The sequence below is a fragment of the Pipra filicauda genome, unplaced genomic scaffold, assembly GCF_003945595.2.
Source record: "Pipra filicauda isolate LSUMZ 115617 unplaced genomic scaffold, ASM394559v2 scaffold205_size1947385_pilon, whole genome shotgun sequence".
Taxonomy (NCBI): Eukaryota; Metazoa; Chordata; class Aves; order Passeriformes; family Pipridae; genus Pipra; species Pipra filicauda.
The window spans coordinates 1,104,350-1,121,006 of NW_024104316.1; the positions used below are offsets into that span (position 1 = coordinate 1,104,350).

General features: G+C 51.5%; 1 protein-coding gene and 1 long non-coding RNA gene across 8 annotated transcripts in view; one reads left to right on the plus strand and one right to left on the minus strand.

Annotated features, from left to right (window-relative positions):
* PLEKHG4 (pleckstrin homology and RhoGEF domain containing G4) overlaps nt 1-16,657 on the plus strand; it is a 91,303-nt gene that overhangs the window by 9,986 nt on the left and 64,660 nt on the right. For 5 of the 7 annotated variants that reach the window (XM_039380843.1, XM_039380845.1, XM_039380842.1 and 2 more), the window contains exon 2: nt 11,850-12,047. In XM_039380843.1, the coding sequence (XP_039236777.1) occupies nt 11,850-12,047 (198 nt within the window). Of the gene's footprint in view, nt 1-11,849; nt 12,048-14,571; nt 14,651-16,324; nt 16,343-16,657 lie in introns of those variants that run through there. The other 2 variants (XM_039380846.1, XM_039380847.1) reach the window with 2 other exon arrangements.
* LOC120323175 lies at nt 432-13,375 on the minus strand. The gene is made up of 2 exons (XR_005563395.1): nt 4,414-13,375; nt 432-3,232 (listed from the first exon to the last, which is right to left on the minus strand). It is a non-coding gene; the product is annotated as an uncharacterized LOC120323175 (long non-coding RNA).

Below are 16,657 nucleotides of genomic sequence, written 5' to 3' on the forward strand. Positions count from 1 at the left end.
CTCTTCATGGGGCTTCAGTGTTAGGGCTGCTGTGGTGTGTGTGCACAGGGTTGTGGCAGCTGGGGGGTGCCTGAAGCACCAAATGGGGTGAGGTACCTTGGGCCAAAGTAGTCCACTTCCACTAGAAGTGACTTTTGCAGCTGTGGAAACCCCATGGCGTGAGCAAAGCAGGAGCCTGGCTGGGCTCTGTCTACCTTGCTCGTCCCATCGTGGCTTTTGTGACTGGGGATCTGCCCTCATTCCCTGGTATGGAATGGGAGAGAGAATGGGCTTCACCACGCCTTGGTGCTTCCTGCAGAGAAGTTCAGGTGGCACCTCTATGCTGGCAGGAGAGAGGATGGGTTTCAGCAGAAAATAGGGTCTTTCTTTTATCCCCTGGTTATGTCTTCTCCCAGGGTGGGGAGGAAATGAGTCTGGGAATCACAAAGAGCTTTAAGCATTGGGGATCTTCTTTCTTTATTTCTGTGCCAAAGCCATGAGTAAGATGTTGGAAAGCAGACAAAGTCCAGACACATAATCCTGAGCACATGGAAGCGGTTTGAAAGCACCTCCTCTGGGGTAACAGGGATGACAACTTGAATTTTACCCAGAGTCTTTCCAAAAGCACTGGGCAGGTGAACATGCTGCTCATTGTAGCAATAAAAATAATGGCTAAATGTGGGTGACAGACCAGCTGCATCCAGGTATCTCCACCCAGGAATCACCAAATGTGTTCTAGTACCACGTGGGAATGCCAGACAGCAAATGCTTATGGTGAGGTGCTGCAGGCATCCAAGGTGCTGGGTGTCAGCACTTATCTTCAGCAAACCAGCATCCTGTAGCTTAACCCCCTCTGGCCATGCTGCTGCCATCTTCCCCCGTGGGCAGTTGGCCTGAGGGCACACCCTGTTAGCAGAAGAGATCATAATGTGAGAGCCTTGTCAGCATCTTGCAACTGGTCACTTCAGACATGACAGCCAGCATGTCTGCCTCTAAATACTAGAGCACAGGCACAGCCACTCAGCTCGTGGAGCCTCATTTTCTAGTTTCATCTCAAACATAACCCTGTCTGCAACTGATCTGTTCAAAACCTGAACCATCCTACAGGCTGTGAGCCTAAACCTGAGCATTGGTGCCGAATGTGGGTTGAAGTCACATCACAGGGGCTACAGGCCCTTTTAGCACCCAAGTGCTGGAAAAAAAATCTCTGTTAAAACAGTGGTGTCTTCTGTGGAAACTATAAACTGAACCCACCCGTGGGCACTCATATAAGAGCACCTTTTGTTCATATTCCTGGCTCCCTACCCATGAGGGAACCCCCTGTTCCAGTCCTGCAGAGTTCAATGGATCCAAGGCCTGAAAAAGGGAGTAGCAGCACCAGGATCAGATGTGTTGCTGACTGAACAGCAGTATAAAGCAAGGAGAGGCTGCTGGGGTAAGCTGCTCACCTCTGGCCATGGGATGCTCCGTACTTTCTGCACCACTCCTGGTACCTGGGTTGCAGCTCAGAGAAGTGAGTGGATGTGCCCTTATTGACTCTGAAGGTTTGACCATGCTAATACCTCTCTGCCACACCGAGTGCCTCATCTCTGTTGGCTGGCCTAGTCTTTCATTAAAAAATTAACAAAAAAATGGGGCCTTTCTTGTGGTAAGTGCTCCTGGCTGGTTTCGTACGTATCCCATTTTTTGCATCATTGGACACCAAGCTGAAACTTCCAAGATCAAAGCAGCACAGAATGAATCTGAAAGTCTTTCTGTCTGCTCAAATTTACCATTCTGCCATCAGGCTGGGAAGCCCTGGATGAACCCTTGCTCCAGCTGGTGCAACCAGACATTTTTTTGAACAGGATCAAATGGCTCAACTGAAAAGAAGTGGGGACCAGGTGAGGACTCCCACGTGCTCCTCCTGGACACTGGTGGATGTGGTAGAGGGGAGCCTCCATGGGGCCTTCTGATCACCCCCAGTGGGACGTGGTGCTGTGGCCCCAGGGTGGTTTGTGTGGTGCAGAGGAGGAAAGCTGCTGGAGTTCTGGTGACCTGAGCTAGGTGTCCGCCTTGAGCTTTGCAGCCTGCCTTGGGCGTGGCAGAGGCTTCCTGAGCAGGTTCCTTCAGGAGGATCCCTTCCCCGAGGCTGCCTGTCAGATCTCAGTGCCTCCCAACAAAAACCCGGCGCTGCTGAGCCTCCAACATGGTTAAAGGATGTGGGTTGTTTGCTGTCTGTTGTCATCTTGCTGAATACATTTACCTTTTGAACAAGGTCCCTCTCATACGCTCAGGAGGCTGGTATGCAGACCCGTTAATGGATCAAGGGGAAAAATGCCTGTGGATGTATTCTCCTTTGTGTTTGGGCTTATAACCACCCACGTTTTGGCATACATCCCTTCTGTGCACAAAGATCTTTTAGAAATTGCTAGTTAAATCTCCACCCTCCTTTGATATGTATGGAAATAATGGGACACGTGAGACTGTTTTCTGTTTGGGGAAAAAAAAGCTATAAAGGGAGTAGCTTTAAAAGCCTGTGTTCACCCCTTTCTAACTCAGGAGTTTAGTAAAAGCAATGAATTTCTGACTGATTTACTTAGCTTTCCAGGAGGCATGCATTTAGTGCTGTATCCAAATATAGGGGAAATGGTTTCATCTAACTCTGCCCCAGGCTTGGCTGCTCAGGGGCAGGAGAGCTTGAGCACATGTGTTTCTGTACCCAGTGAGCTTGGAGAGTCTTGGAGTAAATCTGGGTCCCTCTAACCAGCACTTCTCCCTGCAGGGCACAGACTGATGCTTCTTGGGGTGGCCCATGACTGAACTGGCATAGCCATGGACATCTCTGGGCTGCCTGCTCTGTCCTTCTGGCTCATCCTTCCTTACAGCTTCTTCCTCAGATGTGGCATCTAGTTGCTGCTGCCGGCTCCTTTCTCATATCAGAGGTGTGCAGGGATGTTCTCCTCCAAGGAAGGTTCTTCTGCACTGACTGTCTTCTCTTGCTGGCCCCTCCTGGAATTGCAGCTCCAGAGCAGTTTCTGTTCCCCTCTGACATAGCAGGACTTGTATTTTGTTAGCTCATGGTAATGCAGTGTGTTTAAGGCCAAAAGGAACTACAGCTCATCTGTTAAGGGATAGACTGTTACCTAGCTCCCACATTCAGTCTGGGAGCTCTTTAACTAAAAGAGGATCGTTTCTCCATGGCATCCACCGTCGATTATGAAGATGACAAGATGTGGAGAATCCATGGGAGTCTGTCCAGCAGCTCATGCACCTTCCAAAGAAAGGAGTGAGATGTGAACGTGAGCCCAGAACGTGTGCAACGCTGGCACAGAACTAATAATCTAAATAGTGACCCCATGGAGATCGTTTTTGGCACTCGTCAGCTGGTCTGCTGAAGGATTATCATTTTTTTTTTTGAGCACAGGCGGCTGCCCATCTGTTGTAAGATGCCCCCAGATGGGTGTCTGAACACAAGGGGTAGGCTATGGCCTAATGCCTCTGACTAAAAGGTGTTAAAATGAGCTGACCTGTTTGGTGAAGAACTGACACAGGGTATTTTATGGCTGGCTGGTATAAGCAAATCTTTCATCTGCCTGGAGTGCCCTGTCACTTGGTACACATTAGGCTACTGCTCGGGTTGGTTTGCCAATGCCTGAAGTTGAGAGCAGAGCAAATGCTGTCGCTAATAATAAGATGAATGAGCTCAAGCAGTTTCTTTTGTTGGGTAGCAGAGAGAAAGGTGCATTTGCAAGAAGAGCTCTGTAAAGAAAGGGAGTCTGCTGCAATGTCTTGTACAGAAGTGGCCTGGGAAATTCTTGGCTCTATCTGTGATACCTAACAGGATTTAGCAAGCTTTGTCCGAGCCTGTTGTAGGAACATGACACTTTGAATGTGGAGGTCCCTGGCTGGACCGTGGCGTATGGTGCCATGGCCAGACTGTCGGTGCCCATGCCAGGGCAGCCCCTGCAGTCTGGCAGCAGGAGTGAAGAGGAGAACTCTGGGGGGTCTCAGGGAGGTGGGCACATGAGGGCAGTGAAACCACGGCTGCCACGTGCTCATGCTCTTTCAGTCTGTTGCTGGGAAGGGTGTTCTAAAGTACCTGAAGCTTTGCATCACGCAGAGTACCACTTTGTTAATTAATTGCATGGTTAGATCTATGCCAGTGATATTTTGAAAAAACCCATGCTTAGACAGTTATTTCAGATTAAGGACTTAATCCCTTGATTAAACTAAACCAAAATAAGCTGGTGTCCAGCTGTAGGATGGTGTTTTATGCACAGCTCTTATCTTCTGGGCCCTCATTTCAGCTGGAAGGTGTCTCTTTAAGGACAGGGCTTTGATCCGTTCTCTCAGCTGCCCTTTAAACACCTATATCATATGCTTGATCTATTGCTAATAGAAAGTAACAAGTCTTTGGCAGCAGGCTCATTTGTTGGTCTGGATAAGACCTACCTCCTGCTCAGTCCATTGAGAGCTCATTTGTGAGCGGGACACATCCCCGTGAGGAAAGGCTTATCTCCATTTCCCAGATCTGCCCTTCTCTGGCTAAACTTTCTTGGATTGTTGGTCATCCCCACTTTGGCCTCTTTAATCTGTTCAGGAGTTGTCAGCAGCTTTTCTGATGTTCTGGGTGTTGCACAGACAAAGGAGAAAGTACACAGGGTCTGCTCCAGAGAAGCTGGAGTACAAAAACCTAAAGGAAAGGGTAGAGAGGAGTAAGGTGAGTAAGGAGGAAGGTGCTGTATTAGGCCCACATAAACAGGGGTCTTGGGCTGGAGGGCAGGCTCAGGTGACTCAGGTCATGTTGCCATATGATAAAGTCTGTGTTAGGCCACCTGCAGCACGGCACAGAGCCAGGGATGTACCTGGACCAGGCTGCCCCTGCCGTCTGCTATTCCCTGCCTTTTGCTCCAGCATAAGGACAGCACAGGGGTAGCTGTGCACCAGCTCCAAAGCTCGAAGCTCGCAGGAGGTCATGCTTCACTTCCAGAGCAATCTGGGATGTCCCCCTTGAGTGAAAACAAACCAAGCCTGGGCTGGCAGGGAGGTCGCCCAGCTCTGGGCCTGCCTTTCACCGGCTGCGCAAGCCCAGACCTACAGCATGCGCAGAAGAGGGACCTCGGAGCTGAAAAGCAAATACATCATTTTTCCCTTTGTTTAATTAAATGAGAGATCATGAGTTAATCGCTTCCAAGCGCTTGTTTTCCTGCAGTGCCTGGAATGATAATCCCGTGTGCTGCCCAGTAGGAGCTGCTTTGGCTGCCGCAGCCGCGTCAACACGGAGAAGGGCTGGGAGAACAGAGGGAGGCATCTGGAAATGATTCTCCCAGCTCTGTCTGCTGAGCACCACTCCCTGCAAGGCTGTAGGAGCTGGTTTATCCACAGGCTGCGGAGCCGTCCTGCCTGCCCCAGCGGCAGGGGAGCCGAGCCAGGCTACAGCCGTGCCCTCTGCCAGGGATGCCATGGTGGCATGCAGAAGGCAGCTTGCTTTTGGAGGTACAGCCCTTGAGCAAAGCTGGCCTGGGTGAGGCTGCAAACACTTGCCTCCCAAGTGGAACTGGGCGCTTTGCTTTTTTCCCTGAAAAGCCTAAAACAACAGGCCAAAGAGCAGGTAGAGCCTTTCCTGGTTATCTCACAGGAAGGTGCTGTAAGTACAGGAGTGGGAATGCCTACCTCTACAACTGCACCACTTAAGAGTGCATTATTTTGTCCAGAGGCAGGCAGGGTACTGAAGGCAGGCGCCCTCCTCTCAGCCTCCCCGTGAGCCTCAGAGCAAGCAGCAGAGGGGGGAGCTGGCACTTGCTCTGGGAAGATTTTTCTCTCTTGAACTCATTGCCGCTGTGATTAGAAGGGCTCAGGAAATGGGGCTGGGAGGGTTCTCCTCCCTGCAGCAACGGTGTGGGAAATCTCAAATTTTGTCAGAAAAACAAGCCTTGCTTTTAGCCAAAGACCTTTTTGAACAGAGAAACGTCTCGTTTTTAAAGGCAAAGCGGCCTGGCTTTCAGCTTTGTGTCAGAAAGTGGAAAGGCTTCATGGAAAGCCCAGAGGTCTGTTTTTACTGGAAATGAGGTTTCTCACGTCAGCTGAGAGCTGAGCAGCCCCAGCCAAGCGGCGCAGCACGGCAGCCTTTGCTGGCGGAGGGACCAGCTAACCCGGCCCTGCTCAGCGCCTGCTGTGAGCTCCTTTTCCCCCAGTCCCAAAGCTGGCTGGGGGCCATGGGCAGGCTCTGTGTTGTGCTGCTTGGAGCTCTGCCTCTTCCCAGTTTTGCTGTTATTTCTACTTTGCAGTCTGGGGCGTGGGAGGCCTGGGTCATCTCTTCCCCTCACCTTTGCGGACTCTGGTCTTTTCTCTCCTGCCTTCACACTGTCTGTTGGTACCTGGGCAAGAGGGGAGACAGTGGGTGCGTGCAGGACGTGGCCAAGCTCCGGGCAGCCAGCAGAAGGAGGGCAAAGTTGTGGGAGCTCCTGGCACGGCCTCCCTGCTGAGCGGGAGCCGAGGCACTCGGTGACTCAGAGCTGGGTGTTCTCGCTGTGCTCGCAGCCTTGCTGGGCTCTGCTCCACTGCCCAGCCATGCTCCCTGCTCTGCCAAGCTCTGCATTTAGCCAGGGCACTCTGGGACATGTAGTTCTCATTCTTGGGCAGCTCGGATTGGGGTCTAGGTTTCTGAGAGCAGAGCTGCAGGTTCTTTAGCTTAAATTCCTGCTGCGGGATGAATCCTCGGTGTGTTACATGGGCCAGACCAGCCTGCTGGAAAGGAGTGTTGTCCTCCATAAGTCATGGGTTAGTCAAACAGTTAGTCTGGTCTCACCATGACAATGTTTTTTAGGAATCTACACACAGCATCGGGGCTGTCAGCAGGGAAGACTCAGCATTTTCTAGGCAAAATTAGCGAAGTGCTTGGGTGAGTTGTAGGGAAAATGCTGCCAAGGCTTCTTGGGCCCAGATGGGTCCAGTAGCATTGCAGCCCTTCCCTGCACCGACTTGCATTATCCTGAGCCATTTGGGTTGCTGTCTCTTGCTTGAAGAGCACAAAGTATTCTGAGGCTGTGCAAAGTGTGTGTGTGTAGCCCTGGGGATGATCTCTCTGACTTCTTGTTCTCCAAACTTGTAGGAGGTTCTCCAGAGTTCAGACTTAATTGGTGAGCAGCAGGTCCCAAAGAGGAAAAAGTTGAGTCCTGAGTCAGAAAGAAATGTAGCATGACAGGAGTTCCCAGTGGCTGGAGCTGCTATGTCGTTCTCTCCATGCCCACAAAGGTAGGCAGAAAATTCAATCTGTGCACCTAGAAAAGCCCAAGAAGCTCCTGATTACTCCAGATGCCTCCTGATAGGCTCGTCTCACATCCTGCAGCAGCTGCTTGAATGAGGAAAGGTAGATGTGTCTCCTGAGCAGGTTTGTAACAGGTCCTGGTCTGCTCTTCCTGCTGCCTGCTTGTTAGTCTGGGCCTGGGGCTTCTGCCCAGGCACTGGTAACCTCATTTCTGCTTGACTCCTGGTATTGCTGCAGTTTGTGATGGAGAAGGGCTCTTAGGGCTGAGCAGCAGAGCTTTGCCACAACTTTATTGCTTTATTTGTTTCACAGCATCTGTGGCTCTGATGATATGCAGGGGAGGGAGGGCAGCCCACCCACCCCACTCATTGCTGGCCCTGTTCAGACCTAAGCCCTCTGCCAGCTATGAAGTCCTCCTGGGTTCTCCCTGCTCCCCTTCCCCCCGGGTGGGACCACGCTGGGTTGTTCCTGTCACAGGGCTCAGCCCACAGAGCCCATCCCATCCCCACGTGCTGCTTTCCTCTTGCCTCGCTGTGCTCCAGCCCCTGCAGTGGCTCCCAGCTGAGCAGCAGTGAAAGCCGGTTTGGCCGGACATGACCTTAACCTGGGCTTTATTTAGCGCCTTGATTTATAGAGGAGTTATTTTAAAAGCATGTTTCTCTTTTGGGAGGTGTGGTGGAGTGGTGGCAGTGAGCTGGAGTTCACAGGTCCTCCTGTGCTATTGACAAAGAAGCATTTGAGTTCCAAGACATCTTTTGCTTGGGGAGATGCTCTCTGGCTTGCTTGGAAAGCGCCCTGGCTAGTGTTTGTGCCAAGTGGCTGAAAAGGAATAAGTGTCCAGGACCTTTTCTGTGAAAGGGATGTGGCAACAGTGTTGGAGGCAGGGAAGCTAGAAGTTTCCAGTCCCTGAAGGAGGCTGCTTTTCTGCAGGAGGCTCCTGTGCTGGGCTCTGCCAGCTCTGGGGGCCACTGTGGGCTGGCTGAAGTGGAAGTGTCCTGGGGTAGGAGTTCTCTCCCCTTGGATCCTTGCTGGGTTAGCTTGCTCTCCTCCTCTCCAGGTGCTGTCCACTCATCCCGGGTCATGGAGGTTTCTCCTCATGCCTGCTGGAGGTTGCGTTGCCTGCTTGAGCTAAGTGATGGAAACTCTGGAATAGGTTGCCCAGAGAGATTGTGGAGTCTCATTCTTTGGAGATACTCAAAAGCCAGCTGGAGTAACATGCTCTGGGAGACCCTAACGTGCTCTAGGAAACCCTTCAGTGGTCTGGGGGACCCCTAATATGGTCTAGGGGACCCTGCTGGAGCAGAGAGGTTGGACTAGATGACCTCCAGTGGTGCCTTCCAACCTTACACATTCTACAGTTCTCCGATGTGGTTTGTAGGTAGGACGGGCTCTGGACTTCAGGTTTATCAGCCTCTGGACTGCAGGGGACTATCCCCTTCTCTTCTTTGCATGAGTTCCCTGTGCCTCCAAACCACGTCTTTTCCATGTGTGTGGCAGCAGGCCCTGCCTGCAGGCTGGATGTGTGAGGCTGCCCAGCTGTGCTCTGGCATTCAACAGCCTCTTACAGCCCCTGCTGAGGCCCTTTCCTCTGGCCCCTCTGCAATCTGAGAAGTTAATTAATACAAATAAGCAATTCCATCCCTTGGATTGTGAGTTGGGTTAATGAGTCCCTGATTAGAGGTGAATCTGCTGCTGTTGCAGGCTCCAAACTCTGCCGTGTTCCACCCTCTGTGTTTTCAAGGTGACTTCTGAGGCATTGCCATGTTGCACCCTCTACACTAGCAGGACATAACCCTGGTGACCACCCTGGGTGGGTGGGAGCACTGAAAAGTGGTGTCACCTCCACAATTGCCTGTTGCACATGGAGGCTGCATCCATCCTTGTTCTGCAGCTGCCCAGGGATGCTGGTGCTGCAATCACATGCAGCGTGGTGGGATGTGGGAATTTACTCCCTGTTTGGGGCTTTTGATGTGGAATTAGCAGACTGGGGCAAACATTTCTTTCTATCAAATGGTAGGGGTTGAAGCCTTCTCTCTATCCCTTGGAAGCCTGCACAGCTCTCATGGCTTCATGGTATAGTCTAGCCAGAGGGAGATAAAGCCTCTGTGCTTTGGAGTGCACTGTTAGCACTGCACTCTGCAATGGCTACAGGCTATGGTTATTCTGTATTTTACTAAAGGAAGGATAATGTATGACCTGGTTTATTTTAACCATATAAAAGATTTTTGATCCGGTGCCAGTGTTAATAATTGTTTTGTGAAGGCTTTGCTAAGGCAGCAGGAATGGTGTGAGAACCTTAGAGCGATGCACTGACTCATGTGCAAATATTTTGACTTCTTTGTTTTATTTGCAATAGTAAACTTAACAAATGTCTTTTGGGGAGGGATTGATATCTGAAAGAATTTTGCTCAAGCAGGGCATGGGGACAGAGGATGGCACAGAACCAACCCCAGCTGGTTTTGGGAGGTACTTTGAAACCTGTGGGCTGTGGAGGGTCAGAGAGAGATTGTTGTCAAATGCTACCAGCAGCAGTGCTACTGTGATAGTGCCCAAGCAGGCAGCTGGTGCTGGGTGGGAGAGCACCTGTGTGAAGGCTAGTTTTGTCTGACAAGGCCAAAGGCACTTGCTGGGACAGGTTGATGTCAACAGAGGTTATTATTTTTCTGAGTGGGAAGAAACTTGTCTAAAACAGCCTTCTCCTCCCATTTAGGATTGGGGTTAAATGCTCACCCTAGCACTCAGTGTTTGGAAGTGTGCATGTAGGGCTCCTGCTTTTGGAGTCCTTGGGTTAAGAATATTGGGTTAAGAATTCCAACTAAGGACAATCTGTGATTCTGTGAATATGAAAAATAGCTCCTTAACCTCTGTTCATCTGGTTGCATTGGCCTTGAGGAGTACTGCAGGAGGCAGCTGGTTTCTCAGAAAAGGTGTGAACACTTTAGGAGCCTGCTGCCATCTAGCCTTGCTTGTTGCTGCCACCAGGAGAAACAGCAGAAGAGGTAAGGAAGCAGTGCTGTGCCACAGGCAGCGTGTGGTTTGCCTGTCACACGTGTTCTGCCAGCTCGGTGCAGGCAGGAATTGTGGAGGCATCTCCTGGGTGTCCCCACCTCTCCTGTGCAGTCCCACAGGCTGTCCTACAACAGAGCAGGGAGTTTATATTAAGCTTAAAACATCCAACCCTCTAAAGGAAGAACTTGGAGATTGTTGAGCTGTGAGAGGTGGGAAGGCTCGTGTGAGGAGCATCATCTCTGCTCGGGCTGCAGGTCGGTTCAGGCTTTCTCTGAGACTGTTGCATTTTCTCAGGCCAGTGGAGGTATCTGGAGCGATGAACCTGTGCTGCCGTGGAGTGGAAGAAGCAAACCAGTTTTGTTTCCTCCTGATCCCCTCGCCCTACTGCTCCCCGGTGGTGGTGTAAGCTGTTGTGGCACTGCTTTGTTTAACTTTCTCTCCCCATCTTGCTGTGGGACTGAGGTATGTTTTCAGGCATGTCCATGCAGCTGTTCCTGTTCTGCAGGAGGCTGTAGGGCCAAGTGGCTGAAATGCTTTTCTTGTCTCTAGTGAAAGGAGGTGGATTTAGATCAGATGAAGACCTGGCCAGACACCTGAGTAAACTTTCATTTGGTTTTGTAGCAAAACTTACTCCCACTGGCTGTAAGTTAGCCCAAGGGATCCCCTCTGAAATAGAAAGCAAAGGAGGGATCCTGATCCTCTCTCCAGATATGTACAGCTTTATTTTTTTTATTGTTACTTTTTGGCAAGCCCTCTTGATTTACACCCATGCAATAACTCAGATTTTGGCCTCTGGCACTGGAATTGGTCCTGACACCGTGGGCAGGCTCTGGCTGGCAGGTTCTTCCAAATGAAGGTGCATTCAGGGAAGCCATTGCCTCTGATCTATGAGCTGGAAATGGGCATCCCACGTATTGATGTGTGTGCTCAGGGACCACTGTTCACGTGCAGTCTGTGAATCCTGTTGGGAGGCATCTCTCAGTGCAGAACATTCCTGGCTCCTGGAGTGGAGCCTTTCATGAGAGGCAAACAGCTTTGGATAATGAGGAATCTCACTGGTGAGCGGCTTTCCTCGGGACCAAGCGCTCCGAACTCACCCTGTGCTGGGACTCCAGAGCGCGGCAGGCTCAGGAGCTTCAGCCCAACCTGTTGTCCCTGCAGCTCCGCTCAGCCCACTGGGGAGCTGTAACTCTGGGATGTAACGTACCCAAGTGCTGGGCAGCATCTCCAGCCCCGGGTACCCAGGACTCGGGTCCCGCCGATGCGCCCACCCCATGACTGGCTCGCCCGCACGCGCTCACGTGCCGCGGTGTGGTCTAACAGCCGCCCCACCCCGCGCAGGCAGGAGAAGGACTTGCTGCGTAAGCAAAAGCTGGGAATTCTCGCTGCTGTGCACAGCACACTCTGCGAGCACTCCACTCCCGTTTTGGGAGAGCTTTCCAGTGTTTACCTGGAATCCCTGGTGCCAAGAGGAGCTGGAAAGGACAGCGCTTTGCTCCTTTGATCTCCGCTCCTCCTGCGTTTGGAGATGGCTGCTCTCCTGGGCGGAGGGCTCGTCGGGGCGCCGGCGCGGATCGTGCCGTGGTACCACTAACGCTTTGTCTCTCGGCAGGACTCGGAGTCGCTGGACGGCTGCATTCAGAGCACGTTATCAACACTCTACCCTCCGTTTGAGGCTACCGCAGCCACTGTTCTGTGCCAAGTTTTTGATGTGGTGGAGAAGACGTACCGTGGGGATGGACTGCGCTACCTCATAGACTTCCTGATTCCAGCCAAGCACATCCTGCAGTGCATTCAGCAGGATGCCTGTGTGAGTACATCATGCTCTCTAAGGCCTGTGGAGGCTCTCTTGGAGAGTTTTCTTTCTGCCTCTTGTATGTATAACGGCTGGCAGAAAGTATGTGCAGCAGCCTAGGTGGGAGGTGTGATGACCCACAGGGCAGGCAGACAATTGGGAAACAGTTGAGAAATCGTTGTTGAAGCCTAACCCGTGCAGAGATCAGGTGTGGAGCGGTGCCCTCGCCTTCCATAGCCAGCAACACTGAACAGAAGGTGTTAAGGGACTCACAGGAAGAGGTTTAGCAAAGCGCTTGCTGGATATGGCTGACTCAGGTGGCCTCTGACCCCGGCCGTTCCCTGGCCTTGTGGATGAAGCTGTCGGGCTCCCGCCACTGGCAGGAGGACGTGCGGGGCGAAATGCTGCCAGTCGGTGTTTTTCCCAGAACTCCAGCTCCCCTTTGATGGTTGCTGGAACGGTCGCAAGGCTCAGTAGCCCCGAGGAGTCACGTTACGTTTACTGCCAGAACGAGTCCAAGATTAACGTGCGTTACTGTTGGGAGACTAAAATGTTAGAAACGATGAGTCAAATGCCTCCATCACAAACTTGGCTCAAAGTCTGAAAGATGAAAAAAAATCCAAACAACCGGCCCCAACAACCTAAAACTTGGGTTCAGTGTAGCCCTCTTATCTCTGAATGTGGAACGGGTATGTGGCCAGGCTGTCAATAGAAGTCCTCATGGTGGAGGGCAAGGGACTTCTAGGAGGAGCAAAAATGTTAAATAGAAGCTGAAACAATCAGTTACTCATTTGTCTCAAGGAGGTGAAATGCTGTGGGGAAAGACCCATCACATAGGATGGATCCATGTAAAGCTGCGCATCTTGCAAGTAAGTGCTTTGGTGCAGTGTTTGTCCCACTGTGTTGTCAGCCAGCCTCCAGCTTGGTGCCAGCTGTGTGTCTGTGAGCCCAGGAGGATCCAAGGTTGTACATCAGAATTTTGGGGAGCTGCTCTCTGTCATGAACACTGGAATAGGAATTATTCCATCACTGTCTGTAGCTGCAGTTTTTAATTCGACGGTGCATCACGTTTTTCCCCTCTAAAGAAACAAAAGGCTTTTCGTTTGTGTGAACTATTCATGATGGCAAGACACTTCACAGCTTTCCCCCAAACATCTTGGCCTCGCCAAGGTAGCAATGTCCCCACTCCCTGAGATCCCGGCAGCTTCCAGCGGGGCCTTGGGCAGGTGAGGTGGTGGAGAGGTGAGGGAGGGAAAGCGGCAGGGAGCTGAACCCACAGTGCTGCTGTCCCAACAGGGAGGTGTTGGGGGCAGGAGGGGTGCGCTGGGCAGTGCTGGGGCAGGGACAGGGACACGGACAGTGATAGGGACAGGGACAGGGACAAGGACAGGGTGGGCCCCGCGCTGCCCTCGGGGCAGGACGGGCGGGACGCGGGCGTGACAGCGGGGCGGGCCTTGTGCTGCCCGGCAGCCAATGGCAGGACAGCTGGGGCTGCGGCAGCCAATGGGAGCTCGGGACTGCCTTGACGGGCAGGGCGGGCTCGACCGAGCTGTTGAAGGGCTGTTGCAGCACGAGGCGGGAGAGGCGCGAGGGCGGCGCGTGCTGGGGGCGGCGAGGCGGGAGGGGTGAGGGCGGTGGCGTCCCTGAGCTGGGAGAGGTGAGGGCAGTGGGCACCGGGAGGGTCCCGGAGCTGGGAGAGGAGAGGGCAGTGGGCACCGGGAGGGTCCCTGAGCTGGGAGAGGGGAGGGCGGTGGGCACCGGGAGGGTCCCTGAGCTGGGAGAGGGGAGGGCGGTGGGCACCGGGAGGGTCCCTGAGCTGGGAGAGGGGAGGGCAGTGGGCACAGGGCAAGCTCAGGGTGCTGGTGGCCCCCCAGGCTGGCCTGGAGCGTGGGCTCGGGTGACATGGAGGCAAAGGGGGGCTGGTGGTGTCTGAGGTGTCCTGTGGGAGGGGGAAGCCAGGACGGTGGGTCTGTCCCACCCATGCAGCACAGTTCGGGGAGGTGGTGCAAGGGCACGAGCTGTGCTGGGAGGCCTACCTGGCACTCCCTGGCCTGCCCAGTGGCCACAAAGTGTGGGGCTGGTGGGGCAGCCACCTGCAGTGAGGGCTGCCCAGGGCTCAGCATTAGGTATCGGGGGCTTTTGCTGAGGTGTGAAATGTCTGGGAGAGTGAGCAGCAAGAGCCTTTCCTCCTTGCTTGTGACCCTTTCTGGCCTTGGCTCATGGCTTTGTACTTCCCAAGTGGCAATACAGGGAGATCAAGAGAAGCTCTAGGTGCCTTGTACTCTCTTTAGAGGTTGTCCCAGGTGATTCCATATTTTATTTAGAAGTGTGATTGTTTGATATTTTTTTTTTTTATTGATGAAATTTATTTGTGGACTCTTTCCCAAACCTCCACTGTGTTCCCCTTCCTTTGTTTAAAATCACAGAGGACTATTTCTTGCTACTCGTTTTTTAAAAGTTTTGCCTGCAATGCTTCCTCCTTAGTTTGTAGTTCCGCTGCTCCACGTGAGCTTTTCCTAAACACACTAAAGGGAAAAGACTTAATTCCTGTCTGAATGACTGCTGTAGGAAATCTTGAGAGCACTAGATCTTCTGTCAGCCTCTGCAGTGACAAAAGTGTAAGTGGCTTCATGAAGGTAGACGAGTTCGTGGGCTTCAGCTGGGTGGGTTAAAATCAGCAGCCTGTATGTGATTCCTCAGGTGCTGGAAGGGGTATTCCAAGGGATCTGTTTCTGCTTAGCACAAAGTTAAAAAACAGGTTTTGCCCCTGGCTTTCTGATGCCATCCTGAGCTAAATGGTCTGTTCCACCCTAACCATCCCTGCAGCTCTGGGGGATTCCAGCTTCGTGCCATCTTAGTCGTTGGAGCCCAGCTCTGTCCTCAGAGGCAGCTTTATTCCTGGCTGCAGCTGCTGGGCGTAGAGGGTGTTCCTGGCACTCCTCTGATGAGCCTGCTTTGGCTCAGTAGTGTTTGGACATGAGAAAAGCAAATACTTGAGCCTCAAAATGAAATGTTGAAAGGACTGTAATAAGCCTCTTCATGTAATCTTCCCTTTGAAGGTGCGTTTTGGAGCAGGAGCAGCATGAGGATGCTCCGCTTCTGAAGTTCTAAAGCTCTGTAATGTTTAGGCTATTGAGGGACTTGCATTCCAGTTTGGATGTTACTCTGGCTCTTGCTGCAGTTTAGACTGTGGCTTTGTAGGGTTTTTCAGAAATGCCAGTGCATTCTGCATTTTGGTTTTGGTGATTCTATTGCTGAGTTTTTTTCTCCTTGTCAGTCAGTAGTCAAACAAGTTATCTAAGCAATGAGGTTGGGTTTTTGGATTTCTTAATGTATGAGTAGCCCCCAAAGAGGTTACTCTGCATCCAGATTTTAACAGAATGCCTGTGTCAGGTAGGTGCAGATGGAATTCAGCTTTATGTTAATGCTACTGCTGATTCTGTCTTTCACTTTTCAGTCTTACAGATTATTTATAATAGTTTGGGAGCTGATATTTTTGTCTGCCGCTTGTTCCCCTGAAAGACCTTCAGTACAGATGGCCTTAATATACGTACTGGGAGATATTTCAATGGCAGAAGAGGGTTTGGTGTGGTGTAGGGTGCAATTTCATAGTCTCATATGGAAAACTGCGTATTTCTCTTCGTTTAAAAACTTATGTACAAAATTCTTGGCCTGGGCACTTCTGTGCTTTACTGGCTGAGGTTCTGTGTGAGTCAAGTAAATGGGAACTAAAGGAAGGTTCAGTTTTGTAGTGATACAGTGTGTAGGTACAACAGTAGGGCAGTTGCACTGAGTGAACAGAAATAAAACTACCATAGCTGAAATGATATGGACTTGACTGTGTCAAAGAAATAGGACTGGCTGGTCTCCATCCTGGAATGTGGAAGAAGTTACCATGTGATGCCGAATGTTTGGTAACAGGGATTTTATTGAATCTGTTAAGTCAGGGCTAGTAACAAAATACAGAGAACAAGCTGAGTGTACAACAACATGCACTGAGCAAGGACTGAATTAACTGACCCATTAAAAACTGGGTAATGTTTTCATGTGGTTTGCTCCATGCCAGGTACCAGCCTTTTTCATAAGCCCTCTCTCTGTAGAGAGATAAATTTCATTGTCTAATCTCTTGCATAAAGGATTTATTATGGAGTCATAATAACTGTGTCAAAGGGATCGAGGTTTAGGCAAGTATTGCGAGATGGGGAACAAACTGGTGCAGGGGAGGGTGTTTGTACTGCAGGGAAAACTGAGTTGGAGGCAGGAGTCATGACACACTCGTGGCTTCTCATCCACGACCTTGGCATAAAAAAGTAAGAGTATGTATATGACATGTTTGTGGTGAAACCAGCCTGGGAGCCATCAAACAATAACCTGGGAAGAGGAAGGTGAGAAATGCGTTGCACGAGATGAGCTCTAGAACTTTGTGCTTAAAATTTTGTAGCGGTAGACTGGGAGGGCAGGCATGTGCCTCCACAGGCAGAACTTCTGTTGTGAAACGGGGTTCCTCAGCTTGAAGAGGAAAACTAACGGGTGACTGGGTTGGTGCAGGGGCATGGCAGGTGGGAACTCAGCTGTAAGAGATGCTTCTAGCACAGTTGGGTGGTGCTGGTGCCGTTACAGACGGT